General features: G+C 42.6%; 4 protein-coding genes across 7 annotated transcripts; 1 reads left to right on the top strand and 3 right to left on the bottom strand.

Moving 5' to 3' along the window:
• Nucleotides 1-2,752: 2,752 nt before the first annotated feature.
• Nucleotides 2,753-4,240, bottom strand: LOC123473769. Its single transcript, XM_045175086.1, has one exon. The coding sequence runs from the start codon at nucleotides 4,238-4,240 to the stop codon at nucleotides 2,753-2,755; it is 1,488 nt and encodes a 495-aa protein (XP_045031021.1).
• Nucleotides 4,241-8,624: 4,384 nt separating this feature from the next.
• Nucleotides 8,625-11,635, top strand: LOC116925526 (partitioning defective 6 homolog gamma). 2 transcript variants are annotated; one of them, XM_032932226.2, is made up of 7 exons: nucleotides 8,625-9,308; nucleotides 9,430-9,748; nucleotides 9,922-10,029; nucleotides 10,091-10,214; nucleotides 10,280-10,506; nucleotides 10,703-10,866; nucleotides 10,932-11,635. In XM_032932226.2, exons 3-7 carry the CDS (start codon nucleotides 9,958-9,960, stop codon nucleotides 11,311-11,313), a joined length of 969 nt encoding a protein of 322 aa, XP_032788117.1. In that variant the 5' UTR covers nucleotides 8,625-9,308; nucleotides 9,430-9,748; nucleotides 9,922-9,957; the 3' UTR covers nucleotides 11,314-11,635. The 2 variants fall into 2 exon arrangements, with proteins under 2 accessions (XP_032788117.1, XP_045031667.1); XM_045175732.1 differs by lacking the exon at nucleotides 8,625-9,308 and having other exon boundaries at nucleotides 9,413-9,748.
• Nucleotides 11,636-11,645: 10 nt separating this feature from the next.
• LOC116925525 (protein DEK) lies at nucleotides 11,646-13,825 on the bottom strand. Of its 2 annotated transcripts, none has more exons than XM_032932224.2 (7): nucleotides 13,657-13,825; nucleotides 13,371-13,524; nucleotides 13,123-13,313; nucleotides 12,904-13,058; nucleotides 12,067-12,841; nucleotides 11,855-12,010; nucleotides 11,646-11,774 (listed from the first exon to the last, which is right to left on the bottom strand). In XM_032932224.2, the coding sequence occupies exons 1-7, from the start codon at nucleotides 13,684-13,686 to the stop codon at nucleotides 11,754-11,756; spliced, it is 1,482 nt and encodes a 493-aa protein (XP_032788115.1). In that variant the 5' UTR covers nucleotides 13,687-13,825; the 3' UTR covers nucleotides 11,646-11,753. The 2 variants fall into 2 exon arrangements, with proteins under 2 accessions (XP_032788115.1, XP_032788116.1); XM_032932225.2 differs by having other exon boundaries at nucleotides 13,123-13,304.
• Nucleotides 13,826-13,924: 99 nt separating this feature from the next.
• Nucleotides 13,925-21,831, bottom strand: LOC116925524. Of its 2 annotated transcripts, XM_045175730.1 has the most exons (20): nucleotides 21,685-21,831; nucleotides 20,765-21,531; nucleotides 20,207-20,394; nucleotides 19,614-19,931; nucleotides 19,297-19,497; nucleotides 18,646-18,857; nucleotides 18,479-18,571; nucleotides 18,233-18,400; nucleotides 17,919-18,166; nucleotides 17,590-17,845; nucleotides 17,279-17,521; nucleotides 17,082-17,219; nucleotides 16,524-17,014; nucleotides 15,935-16,419; nucleotides 15,738-15,866; nucleotides 15,617-15,669; nucleotides 15,257-15,544; nucleotides 15,026-15,200; nucleotides 14,834-14,968; nucleotides 13,925-14,767 (listed from the first exon to the last, which is right to left on the bottom strand). In XM_045175730.1, the coding sequence occupies exons 2-20, from the start codon at nucleotides 20,824-20,826 to the stop codon at nucleotides 14,628-14,630; spliced, it is 4,023 nt and encodes a 1,340-aa protein (XP_045031665.1). In that variant the 5' UTR covers nucleotides 20,827-21,531; nucleotides 21,685-21,831; the 3' UTR covers nucleotides 13,925-14,627. The 2 variants fall into 2 exon arrangements, with proteins under 2 accessions (XP_045031665.1, XP_045031666.1); XM_045175731.1 differs by lacking the exons at nucleotides 20,765-21,531; nucleotides 21,685-21,831 and adding an exon at nucleotides 20,469-20,716.
• Nucleotides 21,832-23,537: the final 1,706 nt, after the last annotated feature.

Below are 23,537 nucleotides of genomic sequence, written 5' to 3'. Positions count from 1 at the left end.
GTAACGATTCGGTCGACCAGCTCGACGAGCCGGCTGTATCCTTGTGGGGAGGCGGGCCGGCCTGCTTGCTGTCTCTGGCTGACGAACTCCCCCAGGTGACGGTACTGGACGGACGCTGTTGTCGGATAAAACTGCAGCCCTCTCACCATGGTTTCCATTATCCGTACCCGTCTCCCGATGAATCCTCACAGGTGGTTGAGGGGCGTTTGGTAGAGGTGTGTCACGTGTCGCCTCTGTAGATTCCGTGTTCAAATTTGGACCTCGACTGACCAAGTCGTGAAAAAGTTTCATCTTTATGACGTGCACAATCTCCGATTTTCTTGATCCGGAACTTAACTTCACTTCGTAGTTCACGGGAGTTGTCTGTCGGATCGCTTTGAACGGTCCTTGCCAGCGATGAAGCAATTTTTCTGCTCGTTTTACTTTTCGAAAGGGTTTGTACACCAGGACTTGGTCTCCTACTTGAAATTGAAGCTCTCTGTGGCGACTGTCATACTCTCGTCGCTGGTTGTCCTGGGCGACTCCCAATCGCGTGTGCACCAATGCTCGAGCCTTCGCCAATTCGGTCACAACCTGGGTTGCATAATCCGGAGCCGTTCCCGACGTAACCGGCCGAGGATTGGCATCCGCACCTAATTCCAAATCAATAGGTAACATTGGTTCACGCCCGTAAAGCAAAAAAAATGGTTAATATCCCGTAGATTCCTGCCGCGCCGTGTTGTAAGCAAAACACACGTAAGGTAATGCCTCGTCCCAGTCTCTATGGTCCGCGCTGACATACATTGAGAGCATAGCCGCCAAGGTGTGATTCATCCGCTCAACCAATCCGTTTGCCTGTGGATGGTAACTTGACGTTGTCTTGTGGTTGGTTCCAAGATTCTTCATGACTTCTTGGGTAAGCGCAGCTATAAAACATTTCCCTTGATCCGAAATGATGGATTCCGGTGCTCCATGACGCAGCACAATTTGTTCAACGAAAAATGTTGCCACCATATCCGCCTTTCCGTTGGGCATGGCCCGTAGTTCCAACCACTTCGTTAAGTAGTCCACAGCAACGATGATCATCTTATTTCCGGTGTTGGACATGGGAAACGGACCTAAGAGGTCGATTCCCACCTTTTGAAATGGACGTACCACCTGAATACACTGCAGGAAACCGGCAGGCCGTTTGTTCACTCCTTTTCGACCCTGGCAATTAGGACATGATTGCACATAATTCGTAACATCAATCGCCAAACGCTCCCAAAAGAATCGATTAGAAATTTTCGTTAGGGTGCGTCGAACTCCCATATGCCCTGATATCAAGTCTTCATGGTATGCCTTTACGACGCGTTCCCGAAAGGAACGTGGGACGCACAGGCGACGATACTGTTTACTGTTTTTAATGGTCTGTAAGCATAGTCACCCATTGAATAGACAAAAGTTTTTTAACGTTGCACTACCTGCTTCCAACTGGTCCATCAGACGACGCCACCGCGGGACCCGACGCTGCTCCGCAACGAATTCTTCCTCCGGTCCAAAATCCACCGATCTGCCACTCCCCACAAGTCCAATGGCCACACAGCGATCTTCTTCTTGGTCTTCGGTCACGGGTAAAGGGCATCGCGAGAGGCAATCTGCGTTGTCATGGAGTTTTCCGCTTCTATACCGGATTTCGATGTCATACTCCTGTATCGACAAGCTCCAACGGGCTAGCCGTCCAGCGAGATCTCGTTTGGTTAACAACCAACACAGCGCCTGGTGGTCTGTAACTACCACGATCTTGCATCCCCATACATAACCTTTAAATTTTTTTAAGGCCCAAACCAAGGCCAGGCATTCTTTCTCGGTGATGCTGTAATTTATTTCGGAGCTGCTTAACAGGCGGCTGGCATAGGCCAACGGATGTTCTTGCCCTTCCACTCGTTGGGCCAATACTGCACCAATGCCGTAGCCACAGGCATCGGGAATGATTTCCATTGGTAGGTCATAATTCGGATGAGTCAGGACTGGGGCTGCAAGCAGCGCTTGCTTCAGTGTGTTGAAACTGGACTCCTGGTCAGGACCCCAATCAAACACTGCATCCTTTTTGGTTAACAAAATTAACGGGCGTGCAATTATAGAAAAATCTTTGATGTGTGGACGATAATATGAGCACAGGCCAAGATAGCTCTGTACTTTCTTCACTTTAAGAGCCACCGTCTTTCCTTCGTTGCACGGTGGGAACTCCTTTACCGCTGCTAATTTGTCCGGGTCTGGACGAATACCATCCGCATCCACTACATGACCTAATACTTTCAAACTGGTTTCCGCAAAATGATATTTGGACACCTTCAACTTAAGGCCCGCTTTCTTTAAACTCTCCAATACCAACCTTAGTCGTTCGACATGGAGGTCGATTGTTGACGAGTACACTATGACATCATCCAAGTAGACGAGGCACGCTGTCCATCGAAGTCCGGCCAGTATAATATCCATGGACCGCTGGAATGAACTGGGACCGTTCGATAGGCCAAATGGGAGTACCTTGAACTGGTACAACCCATCAGCCGTAATGAAGGCATTCTTGTGACGGTCCTCGTCTCTCACCGGAATCTGATGATATCCGGCTTGTAAGTCGAGGATGGAAAAAAATTCTGCTCCTTCCAATCGACTCAGCACATCTGCAATTCTTGGTAGAGGATAAACATCCCGTACCGTGACTGAATTCAGCTTTCTGTAATCGACACAGAATCTCCATGTTCCATCCTTCTTTCTGATTAGTACCACCGGGTTATTTCAGCTTGCTGAAATCTAGTCTAAGGATAGGTTGCTCCTTTATCTCCTCCTGTGTTGATGAATCTGCAGTCGTCTCGGCTAGCTGGGACACGATGTTGATTGGCGCGGGAGGACCCAACGGCCCTCTCTGTGGGCCAGGAGGACCTGAGTAGGATCGTTGTCGGAAATGAGCAGATTGCGGATTTTCCCAACAATTCCGGGCCATGTGCCCCGTTCCGTTACAACAGTAACATTTGAGTACTCCGTTATTGTTTCTGTAGATTCTCTCCGACTCTCCCCACGTAACTGTCTTCTCGTTTCCTGGTCTCTTCGGAGGTGGAGTTGCTTGAATCTTCAAACTTTCTACCGCACCTTGCAGTTCTTTAACTTTCCATAATTCCGTATCAGCCACAGTTGGAGCTGGTTTTGGAAGGGTCCGAATGAAATCAATTGGAACATCCGCCACTCTGGTTGCTGCCACCCCGAGCACCGCGTCCGGCCAGTTTCGTCTATTGGCCAAGAGCTTGGCAACAGTAAACCGTTTCACCGCCTCTAAAAATTCTTCGCCTGTTTTGGGTTGTAACGGGTACAATTTTTCGACCAACGAGGGCCGTAATCCCCCAAAAAGGTAGTCGACTTTGGTGGCTTCCGTCATTGTTGGATCCACCACCCTACAAAGATCAATAACATCGTAATAGTAGTTAGTTGTCGCTTTTTCGATACCTTGAACCCGGTTCCGCAAGCGTGTTTCCTGAAACAGCTTGTAGTTTTGTTGCTGAAATTCTTTAAAAAACAGTGTTCTGACTCCAGTTACTGCCGGAAGATCAGCTGCGTTGAGGCCAACCCCCGGTCGTATGGGTAAATCACGCCACTCCGTCGGAAGTGTGGAGCACAGGTACCATTTTCTTGCCGCTCCATCCAGATACATGCTGAAATTCGCCCTTAGCTCCGTATCGCCCCATTGATTGTACGCTCCCGTTGACTCGTAACGCTCAAGCCAGTTGAAGGCGTCATCTTCCGGCGTTGCCTTAAAGACCTTGGGACTCAAAAACTTTATCTGAGGAAGCATAATGCCAGTACCTGAATCACTATCGGTATCTGCAAATAACTGCTCCTCGTCAGTGCTATCCCCGTTTTCCTCTTCTTCGCTTTCTTCGCTACTTTCGTGTGCGTCGTCAATACTCTTGTCTACGTTAGATTCTTCAAGATCTTTCGCAGTACTCTCCAACTCGTCGTCTTCACTTTTTTCGCTACCTTCTTTAACTGCCTCAATACTCTTGTCTACGTAAGATTCTTCAAGATCTTTCTCAGTACTCTCCAACCTTTTTTCAGCCTGGATTACCCGCTGCCCACTTCCCACTACGTCCTCTGTGCTGTCCGGCTCAACAGTTTTTCTTTCCAGATGCTGTTCCGGTACCGGGCGCGTAGATGGAGGCAAAGGGTGTAAACGTCTGCTCGGATCCCTTGGACAACTAGGCCAACGTCGATTCGATGACTTTCTCATTAACCTCCGGCAAAAAAAATTGATTAATGTCTTTCTGCATTACAATACCTCAAAATCTTGTCACAGCAATTAACGATTTCCTTGAGAGAAAGCTAATAGAAACCAAATAGTCTTACCCACTGTCAGCCGAAAACGTGGCTCCGTATCCAACAATTTAAGATTTGGCACAACCCGTTGGTTAAACCGCTTGTGGTAGAGCCCCTAAACGATTTTCGCCTCTGACAATGAATAATACTATAAGATAAACTTCCTTGCCTTGTCTCCTTAGTAATGCTGCATCTCCACCATTTGTTACACTTGGGGGTGATGTGTAACACGAGTGTATTAGGACGTCCACACTTTAAGACGTCAAGTAAGAACATTCCATTCAAGAGACACTACACCGCCTATTTATGGTAGGTGAACAGCAAGGTTGAATCATCGAGTGCTTTCGCTCTTGCTGTTTCTACGAACAATCGAGATAACCCGTATGACTTATTACTGAGCAAGGTCGGTTGTACGAGTACATCCGCCCTTGCTTGTTTCTACAAAAGAAGAAGATACCCTTAACCATTTACTACAAAGCAAGGCCGAACGTTCGAGTACATTCGCCCTTGCTTGTTTCCCCGAAGCGTTAGAGAAGGTGCAAGCGTCCTGTGATGCTACCGCAACATTCAGACAAAGCAAGGTCGAATGTACTCGTACATTCGCCCTTGCTTGTTTCCAAGAAGGAGGTGAGTGTGGGGTGTGTCTCACGCGTATGTCACGTGATCTCCACGTGACAATACAATTAATAATTTTTATTTAGCTATTGTTTTTAAAATGGTTTGTTGCTCATCCTCTTATAGCAGACAAATTTCTGGCAGCAAACGAAATTCTTTAGCTAAAAGAGACGAGCCACATACAAACAATAATAAAATAAAAATAAACTAGATAGAACTGGGGCTAGAAAAAAAAATTGGAAAATGAAAAAATGAATATCAGTGACCCACTGCTAGGAAGAAAAGGGGGGAATCTAAATTACACTTATGAAAACTTAATTTTTAACGTGAAGGAGTTGGTTCTCCATAAGAGGGTGCAGCCACAGGAGACCAACTTTGACACAAATGAGACTTTTTGCATTTGTGGAGAACTCGCAACCCTGTATGTTTTACTGCTCTTTGAGTAATTCAATTTTTGTTCAGTAAAAATTCTCATTTTCATTGCTGTTTAGTAAAAATATTTTCTATTTTTAATGGCCTGAATTCCATTCTTATTTGATATTTCAGAGTCATAGACCCCTGGTTGATCCACTATGGCTATTTTCCCTCTCATAAAGGGGTACCCTTTTGCGGGGAACACTAGACGTTTTCCACCAGACGAGAGCACCTCTTGCGGGTGTGTTGGTGTTCACTCCACGCACAGACTCATTTAAAGCCAGACGGCGCTCGCATCAGGCGAAAAATTACTCTTAGGCTCCGCCCTAAAATCCTCGTTTTTTCGTATAGTGTTCCCGCAAGAGACCTGTGTCGGATGCTGAGTTGCCAAAATTCAAAATGGCTCACTGATGTCGGTCCTCTCGTGCCTATAGGAGGAAAAATAGTTTTTTAAATATTAAATATACTTTTAGTAGGTAAAAGAACAAAATTTTCTACAAAAATGTGCCCCATAGTAATACAAATTTATTTCAAAAATTTTCTTTTGCAAATAACCTCTACTTTATGTACTATTTTTAATGAAGTGCTAGAGTTTACTCATTGTTTGTTTACATTACATCAGCGACAGCTATTGTAATAGTTTCTGCACGTGACTGCCGAGACTATCAACAAGAAATAAACCGAATTTAAATTGTTTGTTTACCGCATTGTTGTTGCAGGAACGTCGTGAGAAAGGAAGAAATACACTTTCAAATGATAACGTACAAGACAAGGGTTCTAGTCTTGGTTTCCCTAAGAACAGAACAACACACTAGTTGAGGGAAGATTTGTCTGTCTCAGAATCTCTTGTTTCTTCTTTTTTAGTCCTATTTGTTACATTTCAGGGTAGGCTTTTTCTGGCTAAGCGTCACTTTCCTAGAGGTCAAGTGAAGCGTTTTTCCTAGCGGTTTTCTCAAAAGAAAGCGGTATATGGTCTACTCTTTGCCTTTCCCTAGTGACAAGTAAGGGGAAATATTCTAAACTAGCTAGATGGGCTTCTGATTAGAGGTCACGAGTAGAAAGTATTTCTCAGGTTAAACTCCCTGCATTGCTTTGTTACAATAACAAGGGTTACCTGAGAAAGTTGAACTCTCAAGGTTCTCTGCAATCTTAGACATCGAATTTTTACATCAACCCCACCCCCACCTCCTCTTTTGTTGCGTCCCCAGTTTACCAGGGACATGGCACTGGACTACGAGAATAGACTCACAAGAGAAATTCGTCAATTGCAATGTGAAAACAGGGAAATGAATCATCACAGTGTAATCGTAAGCGCTCAGTACAATGGCCGGTTAGAAGCCACTCACATACAACTCCCAAGATGTTCAAAATTAGTAGCCAACGGTGCCCAAGCTTCAGTATAATGTGTAAATTTAGGGGGGAAAATGTAACTTTTCCCACAGAATTTACAAAATGTAGCAGTCGAAGGTTGGGTACTCGTGCCCTTCACCGATTGCTACTGGTAGGGCCTATTCAAATTTCGTAAATTTTAACGGGCAAAATCACGCTCACGAAAATGGGGAATGGATTCCGGTGTTTGCCAACATCCAAGTTCAAGGTAGAAAACTAATTGAAATAGAGCAATTCGAAGCCGACAATACTTTAGCAACCCTCCTACAAATGCACCCAGCAATCCAAAATAGCCCTTTGAGTCATGCGTCGGTAATGGCTGACATCCTCGCCACCATCCACGAACATTACTCAGAGGACAAAACAAAAGAACTTCTCACTTCCAATGTCCTAATTCACCATAGCGATGTCCCTCACGTAGATTTCGTAGCAAAAATGGGAGGATTTTTGGGTACTAACTTTTTCAGCGAAGCTTTAAAATTTATTCTAATTTCACACACTAAGAAAATACAGTCATAGCAGACAGAATCAGCCGTCGAATGCTGTGTTGCGCGATAAAATCAAATGCGAAAAAAGATGTCGAACAGCCCTATAGGTAGGGCTCAGCCCCGTGTCCAATGGGTAGGTATTTGGGCGAATGGGTAGGTCTTCTCGGCAAAAAAATTGGATCCGGTGGGTAACGGTTCCTAAGACTTTGTACCCACTACCTACCCGGGTACCATGTGGGTAACACAATTTCGAAAACCGTTTCCATTACCCGGGTTCAAAACCCGGTTATCCCCGATTTCCTACCCGATTACCCGAGTTTTTCCCTGAAATCAAGTAACGCCCTTTGAATTTCCCGCCACAAAAAATTTTTTTTGCTACTCTCCCTTTTAATTTAACTTGGGGCTTTGCAAGCCGCCATTTTCCAAGATGGCGGTGGGTATACCCGGTTTGCCCATCAAATCCGCCCAGCCTACCCACTTTGGCAAATAGACTACCCGGATCGCTCATGCGCGACTTTTTTTGGCGACGAACCGCGGGTAAACCGGGTTTTCGAGAACCGGGGCCGAGCCCTACCTATAGGGCTTTTCCACATCTTTTTGTTACCCTTTCCAGATCGTGCAACGCAGCAATCGATGGAACATTTCGTCTGCTGCGACCCTTTTTTTATTAGCACTTTACAACGCCACAGAGGAGGCACCTAAAACAAAACAATCACCATCATCACTTGTGTTTAGTTTTTTTGTTTGTTTAGTGGTCTAGTCAATGTTTTAAGCTGTACAATTTAGGCCTATAGAGCAGTAAAACATCCTGCGTTGCGCATTTTCCACAAATGCGAAAATCTCATTTGTGTCCAAGTTGGTCTGCTGCGGCTGCAGCGTCTTATGGAGAAACCATCTTCTTCACGTTAAAAATTAAGTTTTCATAACTATAATTTAGATTTCCCCCTTTTCTTCCTAGCAGTGGGTACCCTATTCATCTTTTCATTTCCCAATATTTTTTTGTAGCTCCAGTTCTATCTACTTTATTTTTATTTTATTTTTGTTTGTAAGTTGCTCGTCTCTTTTAGCCGAAGAATTTCGTTTGCTGCCAGAAATTCGTCTGCTACAAGGGGATGAACAACAAACCATTCACAAACAATAGCTAAATAAAAATAAACCAGATAGAACTAGGACTAGAAAAAAAATTGGAAATGAAAAAATGAATAGGGTACCCTCTGCTAGGAAGAAAAGGGGGAAAATCTTAATTATATTTATTTATTTTATTTATTTTTAGGATTGTTTCGTCTTTTCTCGGCCATTTTTCCTCACCCCTTCTATCACTTGCCCCCTTTCCCCCTTTCCCTCGCCAAGGGCATAAAAGGGGGAAAGTGATAGAAGGGGTGAGGAAAAATGGCCGAGAAAAGACGAAACAATCCTAAAAATGGCTAATCTTTGAATGGACACAGCATGATCAATTTTAAAAAAACCTCGACGATTCTTTCAAGTAATATAGTTGACGATATCAACTTTCATACCGCATAATCGGATCTCTTAAATTCCAGGGAGGTTTCTAGCAATCTGAATGACACTTAAGGGCCCATTTTACACTTAAATCTTTAAAAAAAACTTAATTGTAATTAAATTTTTAGTTTTAAAAAGTGAACTTTGTTTCTTACACTACAATTTCACTTTCAACTAATTTTTAAGAATATATAACGATAATTGAGGAAATTAAACTGAAAAACAGAAAACGCGCAAAACGCGGAAAAATAAAAACATTAAAAATTAAATATCCCATAATTTTTGTTGTATTTCATGAAAAAAAAATCCTTTACACATATTAAACTTCACGTATAGACCTATAACTGGTAAAAGTTTGAACAAAATCGGCGACTTGGTCGCCACACGCTTTGGTCGATTTCGCATGGATTAACCCAAGTGCTAAATACATGACTATTGGTAGTTAATTTCACAAGTAGTTTTTAAACTGCAATCTTTAAAAATGGCGGCAGATCTACAAGATCGACCAAAGAACCGCACCGCACCGATCTGTTTCAAACGGACCAAACTAGGTTGCACCGGATCGGCCATTTTCGGGTAGGTTAGATCGGTTTACCCAATTGTCCCTTTTTTATTTAAAATCATGAACATTTTCATACATATTGAGTATTGACATAACTTTTTCTTATTAACTTAATACAACAACAAAATTCGGCAGAGAATCGTTGAATTCAAAATGAAAATTTTGAAATCTATTGCCGCGATCCGAGAAGGCGTAGCCGAGCAGCCCACCCCCACGGCCCCACCTGGTAGGCTGCCGACTGCTGATAGCTTGCCTACCAGCGTAAAAATTCTCAAATGTCGACCACCAGAGGGCCATAGTAGTCCGTAACCGTTCTCAATTATCCATCTGTCATGTCAGTCAATTTTCGTTGTATGGTGTCAAGTAAAGAAACGTGAAAATTGCTCATCCCCTTTGTAAAGTTCAAATGAGTTAATTTATCCTTTCATCCTACACTTCATCAGTGACGAACCAGGTAATAGGGATTTGAAGACTTAGCTTTTTCTCCCTGTGATGGAATACGGTTTGTGAGTGAACGGTCGATATTGCAGAATCGTTGCTGGAGTTGTAACCGGATGCATGCTGGGGCGTGGATATCCGTTAGGAACTTAGGACTAATTGCGATTCTTATGTTTATTTTTTACCCAGGATACCTATTTGCTACCACATTTAGCCCAAACACAGATGTCAAAACTAGTGAAACTTCAAATGTCTCCACCGAGAACAAATTCTAATTTTGTCGAAGTGAAGAGCAAAGTAAAACTGATGTTTTATCTAAAATAATAACTCCTAATCTTTAATATCCTTTCATTTTCAGTTTGTGGCTGAATTTAGAAGATTTAGTCTGAACAAGAAAGTGTTGCCAAAGTATGAAGATTTTAGAAAATTGCTTGAACAACTACATGGCTTACAAATTGAACCTTTCTACATAAGTTATACAGGTTAACCCTCCCACAAAAATTATACTCAGTTAATTTAGCAAATAACTTTTATTGTTGCACTTAAGATCCAAATGATGGGGATCTACTGCCAATCAACAATGATGACAACTTTGCAAGAGCTTTGCAGGCAGCCCGTCCTTTGTTAAGAATTCATATTCAAAGAAGAGGAGAATCACAGGATGATGAGATGTACCAAAATTTTGCCTCTAAAAAGAATATTATATCATCAATACTAGGAACACCAAAAACTAGGCCACATATTAGCATATCTTACCCAAAGGAATTCCGACAAGTATATTTTGATTATTCATTTAGCTTCTTTTGAATAAGTCAGCTGCTTTTATTATTACCTCTAATTAAGTTGTTCACCAATTTCCAATATTGATTGTTTACATGTTGCTTCAATTGGTTGTCTTATTTCACTTTCCTTGTTGCATTATGCCTCATGCTTGTTTGGGTATTAAACTGAACTATTCACTGTTGAACAGGTTTCAGCTATTATTGATGTAGATGTAGTTCCCGATTCCTGCCGTCGAGTTAGGTTGCTCAAACACGGATCTGAACGACCGCTTGGATTTTACATTCGGGATGGCACGTCCGTACGCGTCACGCCTGATGGATTAGAAAAAGTCCCTGGAATATTTATTTCAAGGTATATATATGCTTAAATGAAAAATGCTGTAGCCTTCAAGTGTGATTGGGACGTGTTACATATAGATTGGTTCCTGGAGGATTGGCCGAATCCACTGGTCTTCTTGCGGTCAACGACGAAGTATTGGAAGTTAATGGAATTGAAGTTGCCGGCAAATCACTTGACCAAGTGACTGACATGATGGTGGCCAACAGTGCCAATTTAATCATAACAGTGAAACCGGCCAATCAGAGAGGTGTGCTGACCTTGTCACGAACTTCTCATAATGATACGATGACGTCGTATTCTACCATTGCGTCCATGGTTCACTCACACTCCGATGAAGACCAGGAGGAAGACGAAACAGATGAATTAGATGAGATTAAAGATCTAACAATGCAGACCAGTGCTAGCAGCGGGAGCGAAAGGACCAGTAACGTGAAAGATGATGGCATCCTTCACTTATAAAATATTATGATTTAAGGTCGAAAAACCCCACTTGCTGAAATGAGAAAAAATAACATTCCGTTCAAGTCCCTGTTTTTTAAGCAAATGAAAGTGTATAAAATGAAGCGTCATCTTTTTTCCTAAGTGTGCGCAAAGCTCTTGGTCCATGCGTGCAATTAGCTCCCGTCCATTCCTTCTATGTCCCTCTTTCCCTAGATTTCTAGTTAAGAGAAACGTGTGTGCCTTTCAACATTTACCGGCCTTTTATTGGTTACTTGCAAATGACTAAACGATGAATCAAGCTCTACTCGATTCATCGGCACAAATACAACCGTAAAGAACACATTATCGTATACCATCTTTCTAACCTTTGTATTATCAAAGATTTTGATGTATCAGAGTAGTACGATGGGAAACAAAATTAAAATTTAAGAATAAACCTGCTTGGTCCCTAGGTGTAATCACGATTCTCCACCAAGAATCTGTAAAATTCAAGATCGGTAGAATTAGTACACTTTCTATAACAAATAGAGAGCTAATTTCTGAGAAAACAATAACCCACCTCGCGGGCGGTTGATCGAATAAAATCTTTCTTTGTTTTCTCCAACTCGCATTCAGGGAACTTATCGTACACCTGACGACACAAGTTTTTCATGGTCATATCTTCAAGGTTTGCACCTTTCAAAATTTGTTTGATAGTATTGGCCAGCTCGTCATTCTAGACACGAAAAGATACTTAATTCAAAGACGGCGGATAGAAAATTGTTAGTTTACCGTCGGCTCGGTTGACTTTGCTATCGCAGAACTTTTTACGGTGCTAGGCGATTCATTGACGAACTTTTCGTCTTTACCAGCTTTTGATTTCGTAGGCAAAATCGATAGCTCTTTTATAGACTTTTCGTCTTCCTTAGCCTTGTCTACTGGTATATCAATTGACTTTTCTTCTTCAATACTCTTGTCGACTTGTGGGTCAATCAACTTTTCATCTTCTTCTGAATCGGAACTTTCGATGGGTGCTGATTTCTTTTTCCCCTTATTCATGAGCGGTAGTTTAATTTTAATCTCTGATTTTTTCGGTGATTTCTTGGGTGTTTTTTTTTTCGAGTTAGTAGCCGGAGCTTCTTTGTTTTCCTTGCTAGCTGTGGCTTTTTTGGTTGCTTTCGGTGTTGTAACCTCTTTAGTTGGTCTTGTTGTTGAGACATTTTTGTTGGCTTTCTTTACCGGTGTTGGCTTGGGCAATTCTTCATTTTCAGATGAATTATTTTCCTCCTCTTCCTCTTCATCGGAGGTGCTTGAATCGTCTTCAACAGTTTCAGTCGATGTAACATTTTTCTTTGGACTGCTCTTTGCCGATTTGTCGCCATCCTGCTTAGCATTGGTCTTCTTCTTACTCTCTTTCGTTGTCTTTTTATTTTTTTTTGCGACAGGTTTACTGCTGGGATTTGGACACAAACAAAATTCAAGTATCCGCTCAATTATACCCTCTTTAGTTCCACTTTTTTCAAGGCACAGGATTTGGCAAATAAACTTTAAGTCAGTCAAGGTATTCCTAACAGGTAATATGTCAAAATAAACACTTGTGCTTCACTATAATAGAAAAAGTAGCTTTACTTTTCCAGCATATGTTTCCTGCTCTCAAAATCTTTATCTTCTTTGTTAAAAGGATATCCAGAGAATTCTCTAATATTTTTCTTAATCTCGTGAGCTGTTCCTGGTCTTTTGAACAAAAGTCGATGAAGAAGGGTCATGTCGGAGTGCTTAACACTCTAAAAAAAACAAAGCAAGATATTACAAAAAATGCTAAATACTCAAGCCTAATGGGACAACTACCTGAAGCTGAGCCAAGATTTTGGGTGATGTTCCAAGCTTTTTTCCTTTACCTGGCAGATGTTCATTTTTACGGCGATCAGGACTCTCTGTCGCTGCAGGACTATTAATGTTAAGCCTCTCAACCTGTTTTCGAACACGAGTTCCTGTAACTTCTGGTGAACGATCCAAGAGACCAACAGGAGCTTTCTCATCTAAGCCAAATAAGAATCTTTTAAATCTACTTGATACACCATCTTATGTAACATTACCATCTTCTGATTCACTTTCATCTTCTTTGCCTGAAAGAGGTGTTTCTTCTGTCTTTGATTTTTTTTTTGAAGGTGCTGCCTTTGCAGAAGGCCTTTTTCTTTTCTGTCCTTTATTTTTGCTTTCGATTACATCATTCTCTTCATTCGAAACATTCTATTAAATAAAAAACACAACACGAAATAAAACCATGCTTGTAAAATGGATTGGCGGGAAACGAGTTGCACTTGGCATAGTAAGGACGCAAAGACAGATAATACGACTATTGTAGGCTAATTTCAAGCTTACCTTTTCCTCGACATGTTCGTTTTCAGACATTTTTTAGTAATATGAATCTGTTCTGTTCTAACTAGAAGTTGATAAAACCAAATAACCAAAATTTCGTTTTCACTTTGTTAACAAGTCTAGCATCAACATTCAATAACTTGAAACAAAAGACTAACGCCTACATCTTGCGCTTTAGTGGTTCTGGCGTCATCTCACCAGGTGGTCTGTTTTGCAAAAAATGGCGGGAAGGTCCAATGGCAAATGCATGGACTTGAGGAAGTAGCCGGAGTTCGTTTAAAACGTTATCGGTTTATTACAGATAAATACGATAAATTTAAGAATATTTACACATTCTGCCATATAACGGCATCACCACATAAAACATCAGAATCGTTAGTGACCGTCAGCTAAGTATATGTCAAACAGAAACTTCGACGAGAACTGGTTCAAGGATTCTAGGGAAAATAAAAAATATATAAAACATTCGCTGATTTTGTGCGTCATGTTTAAGAGGTGGGAAATAAGAAAGGGGTTGACTCGTTGAGTTGGAACGACATGTCATAAGGAAATTGAAGAGGATTTGGAAGGGAATACATTTTCAGCACACACAACGACATGACCAGAGACAAGGTATTAACAGAAGAGAAGAGACGGAAATTTGAAACAGTTTTCACTCAGTTGTAGCACTCCCCCAGTTCAGTGGATGATATATTGCATAGCAGCGCTGAAAAACGTTCTACGAGCTCGCAAAATGAACAAGCAAAGTGGAAAGGAACCATGGATATTACAACGCTAGGGGAGGAGTGCTACCCGACACGAAAGAGGGGAAGGACTCGATACATCCCATCAATGAGAACAACTCGCGAAACCGGAATTTTCCACATAGAATTGACACATTGACAGACGACAGCTTTTTTTGTTTTTTTGTTTTTTTGTTTTTTGTTTTGTTTTATTATATTTTTTTTTGGGGGGGACAAGGGGGAGGGCTTTTTCTAAGACAGGGAAGTTTGAGACAATTTCAGCTGAACAAGGTCAGAACGGCCGGCTAGAGCGACTAACACAATATGTCCGTCTGCAGAGACATGGGCGGCCGTTGTACGCTGGTCAGGTGTAAATGTAGCCACATCTTGCCCTAATCAACAAATTATAATCCTGATTCATGATTTATTTCACGGTTTGTTATTGACATCTGAACTACCATTGGCGAGATTCCAGAGCCTTAGCGACCGGTCATTGTCATCTGAGTCCCAACTGAGTAAATACCAACCTTCGGCATCGAGATTGAGTGTATCTACAGAAGCCGAATGACCCAATAGACTCCACCGACAATTACCTAAAACAAAAAATGAATAAACCAAATGGAATGCAAAATGGAATAAAGGAAACAAACCTGTCACGAGATCCCAGACAAGAATTCGAGCATCCTGTAAACTCGTCACGACACAACTGTTTTGGCAGGCAATACTCACGGCTACCGTGTTCGCTCCAGCCTTCCACTTTTTAAACAGCGTGCCACTTTGCAGGTCATAAACAACAATGAAATTGGGGTCACTAGTCTCCAACTCCTACGCATGTAACATATAGAATAAGAAAAGTTATTTTTGTTACAGTAAGTCAATACTTTGCAAACGCAAGCGACGTATGTCCCATCCCCGGTGATGGCGCTCAAGCGGGTGATGAACTCATGGTGATTCATTTTCAAATCGTAAATCAGCTTCTTAGCTTGTAAATCCCAGACAAGGAGCGAACAGGGACGTTTCGATTCGTCACCGCATACCAATAAACGGCCGTTGTCTGATACAAGCAACGAGTTGAGGAAGCGATCCTCACCCACTTTAAACGTGGTGACGCAATCACCATTCTCCAGACTGATGAGGTTGACATACATTCGATTACGAGAGAGTGACACCTGATTTGAAAATAATAATAATAATTACAATTCAGTTAGTGGGTCTTGTTAAAGAAAGCGCTTAAGACATACCACGTGCGAATCGCCATGAAGGCCAAACAAAGGCAGTTTTTGGTTCATCATTCCTGAAAAAGTTTCAAACCATAAAAACATAATATGCGCTCTAAATAAAATTTATTCGGAAAAGAACAACCTTTGAGTTTGAGCACTTCTTCGCCAGTATTCATGTCGTAAACACAGAGTTCTCGGCCGCATAACACGATACAACGGTCGTTGGCTAGTGTGGCAACTTTCAATGGCTGATGCTGCAGGTTTCCAAGGACTGTCGACAAATAAAAGGCTTTAATAACACGAACAACAATTTTTATCTATTAAATAGATAAATCAAACCTTTATCGCACTGGCCAGTTTTGAAATTCCAAAGAGTTAACTCGTCCCGAACAGCTGATAAGGCGGCTGCATGATGTCTTTCACCGCTATTCAATCGATAAATGGCGCTTATGCAAACGTCTTTTTCAGACTCTGATGACGCCAGATGATGGCTCGGAAGAAGACAAGTCACAAGCGGCTTCCGACACAACTCTTCGAAAATTCCCGATTGTGGAGCCCCGCAGCCAATCAGCTGGCTTGTCAGTTGTCGATAATCGTAGTCGATGGCAGGTGCTATGAGATTCATCCAGTCTTTGAAATAATCAGGTTGGCACAATTCTGGTGTGAGTGCAAAATCTTCCATCACTTGCGTCACGCCAGATGTGGCTAGTTTGGTCAACAACCAGCCCGGATCCGACCAAATTTCATTCCACATGTGTTGCGATTCTGAAATATCTAGTCGCGATAAATGATGCGGAATTTCGTCCAGCGCTCGCCTCGTTAACCTGAGCCAAAAATAAATAAATAAAATAAATAAAAATAAAATAAAAGAAGGAGTCGAAATTGAAAATCAAATTTGCGCTAAGATTGGACAATGGATAACCAATACCGCAGGCTAGTGATAGCAGAAGAGGGCGAGGCCAAATCAGTCCAATTTCTGCTGAGCAATAAAGCTCTCGATTCTTGCCAAATGGTCCAAAAGTAGTCTAGCATTTTCCGATGAATGATCGCCGTTTCGTCACAGTCAACAAGAAATGTGTTTGTCATTTGCTCTCGAAGGGTTACATCTCGCCACGACAATAACCCGAGGCCACCCACTACAACACGCTGAAGGAAAGGAACCAGTAAGTGGGCCAACGTAGGCCAGCTGCTCTTATCTCTTTCGCACAGATGAAGTTGGCACAGCTGCTCCATTTCGTAGTCACAAATGCCGTAACGGGATGAAGTGAGCAGGGCAATCATCATTCCCACCTGATCCCGGCCAGTCAATTCGTGGACTGCGGCCGTTAGGTTGGGTATGACGTTGGTCGAACACGGCAATATTTCACCACTTACATTCCCGCGAAACTCTTCCGCCAACCCTGCCTGCCACGACAAGATCTGGAGGGCCGTTATTATATTATAAGTTTACTGATGGCCTGGTAAGTAATTGAAAAACAAATAATACTTTGACAGTTAAAGGTCGATGAGACTGATTAATTTGGGCGGCCATAGCTGTCAAATGATCACTGTGGGAGCGATGTGTGTGCTGCAGGAGGCAGGCATCGAATAAGTTGTGCGCTTCGCTAGACGTAAGCTCCTCAAGCTGAAGAACATTCTGGATGAGCATTAAAGAGGAACACGTGTAATCTGAAATTGCATTACCTGATAGAAAGCCTTCTCGGGTAGTTGGCCACGCAATCTTTCAAGCTGATGGCCATTTCGCAGAGTCAACAACACTTTGATGGTGGGAGGCAACTGGAGCGACAACCAAGAACCGAGCAAACCGACAACCGATTCGAAATCCGCCAAATGATCAATTCCGTCTATGATGAATGTCATGCGCTTCTTGCAAGACCTCTCATCGATCATCAGTCTATGGAGTGTCGATTGGTAATCCGAAAGCGTCTGTAAATCGTACACAGACCATTGTGATCAATTAAGTTGGTCGTGCAAAATGTAGAACAAAATCTCACATGAGGATTTCGAGGAAGGCGACCGGTGATGAGAAGCGACACTTGCTGGGTGAGACTATGAAGTACGCTGAGAGCCGTACTAGATTCAGGTGTTAAACGGATAAAGCGTAAAAGAACACCCATCTCTAAAGCACAGGCCGGATCGAGTTGTTGCCAGCTGTGAGATTGTTGGGCAGCCCTTGCCGACAGGCATGTTTTACCACTGCCTTCAGCACCATAAATGACTAGAGGATGTTGATCGTTTCCAGTCAAATACCTGCGTGTTAACCAAGGAGGAAACAATGGTTGAAACCAGTCACCGAAGCGTCAATCAATTGCTTTTCGATTACCTTTTGACTACCATTAGGGCTGATTCTCTATTAACACTACACGAAGCGGCTCTCTGACAAAAGGCAAGATGTTGGTTGATCTCTTCGAGAAGGAGCCTGGGTAATGACGACCGTGACAGGACATCTCTAGCTTCGGCTTCGACAAGTACCTCTTCGACGATAGAGTGCAGCGTTGCAGAGAGCTGACTAGTGACAGCTGAAAATGGTTCCGCTTGAGTTTTGATAACATGTTTCTCTTGGAGTAACGTCTAAAATCAAATAGGGAGCGATTCACTTAATGGTAAACAACACGCTACTGATGTTGTATTCAGAACCTTGAGAATTTTTTGGACGGCGTTCACCCGTCGTCGATTCTCTCGCTCCGTTATAGACGACTCGGAGTGAACAGATCCGGACGTGTTTGGGCTACTAATGGTCATTTCTTGGATCCAGATGCAACGTCGAGCCAATTCTTGGCTCATGCATACAGAATTGTGTACCTCCTTTTTTTGGCAAAAAGGAAAACAGGCAAATATTTAAGACCACGCGCATAATTGATCCAACTGAATTATTTGTCACACCTGTTCAAACAAAGTATTCAGATAGGCGTCGCTCAGTTCCTGACTGAAGACGGTGATGAAAAATTCCAGCAACCGCTGCTGTACGTCCTCCGACTGGCAGAATGACAACCATTCCAATTAGTTGAATGCGAGTGAAGTTATCAAAGGCGTTGCTTATAAATATTCACCATCGTGGGAGAAGATTGCAATCGGTAACAAGGTGGTTGTGCCAGTTGATCCGCGTGATACCATTGTTCAACAAGCATCCGATCTTCGGCATCTGGCGCTTGATCGAGTGCCGTCTGAAAGTCTTGTGCTTCGATGCTCAGCGGAAGGCAGGTACGACCCAACGTGTCGCCAAACACCAGGACGGGAATGACGTTTGACGTCTCCATCAGACCTAGCATCGTCGTAGATCAATATATGCCGAATAATTGAACGAAAAAGGGGAAAGGAAAAAAAAAAATGGAAGAAAGTCAAAGCAAGACAGTACTCTCTATGCACTAAGGAATATACAGTTGGTGGAAAAAAAAAAATGAAAGTGGAGAGAGGCAGGGGCACACACAGAGGATAGTGGCGAATATGAAGGGTGGAGGAGAGTGCCGTGCGTCAATGGTAACCATAGTAACCGACCAGCAGTGAGAGGGATGGGAGGAGCTACATTATATGGATCAATTAAGTGGCATCCCCATTTTGTCTGTTTGTTTGTTGTTTTTGTTTTTTCCTTTTTTTGTGTGTTTTTTTTTGCAGGCATTGTTTTCTACTTTGATATAATCTACCAACGAAGAATTAAGAGACGAATAAAGCAGAAGGATCATAAGGTAAAAGTTTCCGCGTACGGTTAAGATTGGACAAAGAGATCCGACCGATCCGATCATCACTAGATGACATCAATGTTGTCGCTGGTCTTGTTGATGAAGATGGACCCCAAGGATCGCACACGATTTGCAACGACGCTCCACGTGAAGTGACCAATGCTTTGATTTCGGCATGAACATCGCTGCTGTTGACGGCATCCAACAACGTGGCCGTGCTAGATGCTGCGAGCAAACACGTAATTCAAGCCGTAAATGATTTAATGTAGGATTATCTAATCTAAAGAAAGAAGGCGCCTGGAGTGGGTGGGGGAGGATATGAGAGCAAAGTTTGTACGTACCGGCGGGATCGGCTGACGTGACGTAAACAGTCAGGTGAGCTCCACGTTCAACTGTGCCGTAGCCGCCGGTTCCAACACAACCGTGCAGCACATGGCGAATAACTTCCGGCAACTGGCGCACTACGTCCGGATCGCAGTTAGCACCGTTAGTCGAAGTGGGTGAACCCGCTAATGCTGCTAATGCTTGTTGATTCGGATGGCATCCGGCAGGCTTCGACGACGAAGCTTGTTTTTGTTGTTGGACGGCTGAACTGCTGCTGGAAACGGCCAGCTGGAGGTCTACTTGTGCGCTGACTGGTGCCATTACTTCAGAATCCACTTGAAAATTAGGCGTAATAAGAAGAACATCAGCCAAAAAATGTTTGTTAGTCAACCACATCCATTCATTTGTTTTTGTTTCTTTGTGTTTTTTATGGAGCGTTTAGAGCGACTGTTCGCCTTACAGGACGGAATAAAAGTGTTTTAAGTCAACAAGTGGATCTGATGGATAACGTGAAGACACAAATTTGTCATCATTAAGAGAAGTCGTCTTAATATTAGGAAATGGCAACAGTTTTGTGGAAAGCGATCGCGTTTCTTATGGAAACAATTACCTGATGCCATGGATGATTCTTCTCGCGAGTCGAGTTGTGGACGTTGTCGTTGTTGAAGGACGTTACTAGATTCTGGTTTGTTACTACCGTTACCAATGATTGGCTCCTGTTTAATCTCGTCGTCTCCGCCGCCATGAGCTTTCGACGACTTTCGGCTTTTGCGCGGTCGGCTGCGACAGCATGGCGAACTGAATATCGTTTGAAAATAAAAACATTGAAAGATCCCCAATTTGTATAATAACAAAGCAGATTTTTCTTTCACTGTCTTTCTCCCTTTTTCTTTTTTGCTTAAGCAAAAAATTGTGTATCTTGTATTTCGTTTGCATTCGTTGCATTAGGAGCCCGGCCTGACGTCACGCGCCCGTTTATTATTAGACATTTGAATTCCGATAAACATTCAGTTCGGAAAAGGAGCATAAGGGCTGGCTCTCGTATTCAAGTTTGGCCAGCTGTTTTGCTTGCCGTTTTCTCACGTTCTGAACATCACAGTCTTCACGCCAAAATAAAAAACAAAACAAAACAAAAAACCAACACTTTTTTTTTCCGATTACATTATACCTCTCTGAATTGGAGTTGTTGCCGTCATGATCTCCACCGTTGCTCGAGCAAAGATTACCCATATTGGTATGCGTTTTTTTTTATTTTTTATTCTTGCACTTCTTGCTCTCGGTACCGATAGGAGCTATTCAACGAACTTCACTGCAATTAACTGGGACACTGGTAGCCACATTCACATACACGGACTAGCGACGACAAGTCAGGTATGGATTTTCTGTCTCAATATTTTGAAGCTCACATTTCTTTGTCTTGTTTTGTTTCATGTTTTTTTGTTTTTGTTTTTCGTTCGTTACGTACGACGAAAACATACACGCATTGATGCAAGTGCCTTGCGACGATGATGTACACGGGGGGATGGGAGGGGGATTGTAATGGAGTCTGGCTGTTCCACGGCTCCCTTGTTGTCGTCGTCGTCGTCGTGGTCCCTCTCAACTGTGACCCACTACAGCCATGGTGGTGGCTGGTTATAGTCTATTCGTTTTCTATGAAAACCCACAAGTTAACATTTCATGACATGGCACTGACTTTCACCGTCATGTCCTCCCACCACGGCGGACTGAATCGTTCGTGTACTGGCAGGCGCCATCGAGCGCGGTGATGACGGTCAATCTACTACTCGCCATTGATGTTGAGCAGCTCTACGCGCACGACACTCGCAACGACTGCAAAACCCTTTGCTGGTCTCGTCTTCTTCTTCCATTCTAAGTTTCGGGGAAGGGGGATGAAATCTCGTGCTGCCACCTAACGCGTTGGATGTAATTTAACGTCTGCTTCGAACCGGCGACGGCGCAGAAGGATCCACCATTAAAAAAGAAAGAAAGAAAAAAAAATCGTTTCTTAGAAATAAAAATAGATGTTTAAACCAATGCCCAGCATAACAACAATTGGATGATATAACAGCACGAACAAAGAATACATACCACAAGCAGTTCCGAGTATTACTGACAAATGAGTCAAGTTCAGAATTGGATTGCCTTTCGATTTCTTTTCTGGAGTATCGTTAGAAGTCCTGACAGCATCTAGAAACCTGATGGCTGTTGGTTGCGTTGATTTGTTTGACGAACCGTTTCCAGTGAGGACTGGGTGTGTACGGTAGCATATAGTGTACACACACACACGATATACCCGTGAGAAACAAAAAAATCGATTGAAACACATTCATGAACTGGCATTAGAAGCCTCGTTTCAAATGATTTGGAAACAAAAAAAAACATGATGGCTGTTTTCGTAGTAGACTTATTTTCCATCTGCAAAATGCGTTTGTATTCGATTCCATCTGATATTCGCTTGTTGGCTCCCTCGATTTGATTTTACGCTTGCTGTCACTTGATCCGACATTTTGCAGGAATTCGACATTCGATGCATTCAGATGGCTCTTTTTGTTTTCAGTATGTGACAGCTGATCCGTTTGATGGTGCTGATAGAATCAACATCGCGGCACCACATCCCGCCTCATTTTTTACGGAACCGAAACCCTCTCGATGTGTCTGTCGACTGGCAACATTCATCACATCACGCCCGATCGATACAAACATACATGCATGCCCACTACAGGCGAATTGGTGGTGGTGTGGGAAACAGAGGATCATTGCGTACACGATACCTGACAAGCAGCAAAAATCGAATCTATTTGTAAGCGTAGCGTGGCAGATCCTTGTGTGAATTGTCAGCAAAAATCTCCCTTTAAAAATTTTGGCAGTTTCACGAACGATTAGATCGTTATAATCATTATAAATCATTATGATTTGTACCGCTGTCACAGTTTACCTGATTCATACGTTTTTATAATGTTTAAATTTGTATTTATTATTATTCATTTTTAACAGCGATGTTTGGCAAAAAATTTTGACGATGCCAATGAAATCAAGGCAAAAACTCGTTCGTTTTATTTAGAGAGGCTTTTGTCCTTGGCATTGCTAGGTCTTCGTCCTCGTTCCGCTCAGTTAGGACAAAGCGGAAATTGAATCTTTTTTAGCAACAGTAACAAATCGATAGGAAACTTTTCTTTTATTCGGGTAGTACTCAGTAACACAGTACACGTAAGACGGGCAAGCAAGTTTCCAATTGGAAGCAGGCTCATAGGATAGTTAGTCAACAGGCATCAACAGGTGAGCCAGTGGAGAATAACGAAATCGCTTTTGTGTCATGTGACTTTTCGGTTTTGGGCGTTCAAACTACGGAACGCTATTTGATTCACTTTAACTACAGATTATTATGTTAGTTTTCTATTGCCACTTGTTTCGGTTTTAAAATTAAATGCTATAGAGATCTTACGCTGCCATCTAGTGACAACTGAGCATCGATTCCTTAAGACGCCACTCGTTCTGAGCGAAACCAAGAGCTGTAGACTGCGGTGCAAATCCAAATTTAGGGTACAGTATCTGTTCACATTGAGCTTTGTGGAGAATTGAAATTGAAACTGAAAAAGGTAAAATCACAATGCACACCAAATCGATTACTGATTTAGGTCATTTTGTTTTTCGGCACGTTTATTTTTACACAACGGACAATTTAATCACAATAACTGTTTGCCTCGCTGCCCACGCTTGTAACGCCGACCTTGTTGATGAAGCACCGTCAGGACAGCTGCCAAAATACACCCTATCTTTTGCCTCAAATACGATTCAACAGCCTTGGAAAGAACATTTCTCAGTTAGAAATATTGGCTAACGCGATGATGGCATACACGAAGAATCCTTCTCCTGTGTCCAACGCAAAATGAAATCCAATGAAATCATATTGGTGAATATTTTCTGCTGAACTGAGTGTGTTA

Source organism: Daphnia magna, linkage group LG6 (assembly GCF_020631705.1).
Source record: "Daphnia magna isolate NIES linkage group LG6, ASM2063170v1.1, whole genome shotgun sequence".
Taxonomy (NCBI): Eukaryota; Metazoa; Arthropoda; class Branchiopoda; order Diplostraca; family Daphniidae; genus Daphnia; species Daphnia magna.
The sequence above is the reverse complement of the archived record's forward strand: the minus strand, read 5'-3'. Positions and strand labels throughout refer to the sequence as shown.

Bases quoted from the DNA above. Each gene is read 5' to 3' on its own strand.
- LOC116925526 (XM_032932226.2), top strand. From the start codon at position 9,958: ATGTCAAAACTAGTGAAACTTCAAATGTCTCCACCGAGAACAAATTCT. The intron at 10,215-10,279 runs GTTAACCCTCCC...GTTGCACTTAAG, and splicing joins TTTCTACATAAGTTATACAG to ATCCAAATGATGGGGATCTA. The intron at 10,507-10,702 runs GTATATTTTGAT...ACTGTTGAACAG, and splicing joins ACCCAAAGGAATTCCGACAA to GTTTCAGCTATTATTGATGT.
- LOC123473769 (XM_045175086.1), bottom strand. From the start codon at position 4,240: ATGAGAAAGTCATCGAATCGACGTTGGCCTAGTTGTCCAAGGGATCCG.
- LOC116925524 (XM_045175730.1), bottom strand. From the start codon at position 20,826: ATGGGTAATCTTTGCTCGAGCAACGGTGGAGATCATGACGGCAACAAC. The intron at 15,545-15,616 runs GTATGTCTTAAG...TTTTCAAATCAG, and splicing joins TTCATGGCGATTCGCACGTG to GTGTCACTCTCTCGTAATCG. The intron at 14,969-15,025 runs GTTTGTTTCCTT...TTTTTGTTTTAG, and splicing joins TGTCTGGGATCTCGTGACAG to GTAATTGTCGGTGGAGTCTA.
- LOC116925525 (XM_032932224.2), bottom strand. From the start codon at position 13,686: ATGTCTGAAAACGAACATGTCGAGGAAAAG. The intron at 13,525-13,656 runs GTAAGCTTGAAA...TTTATTTAATAG, and splicing joins ACGAACATGTCGAGGAAAAG to AATGTTTCGAATGAAGAGAA. The intron at 13,059-13,122 runs GTAGTTGTCCCA...TGTTTTTTTTAG, and splicing joins AAATCTTGGCTCAGCTTCAG to AGTGTTAAGCACTCCGACAT.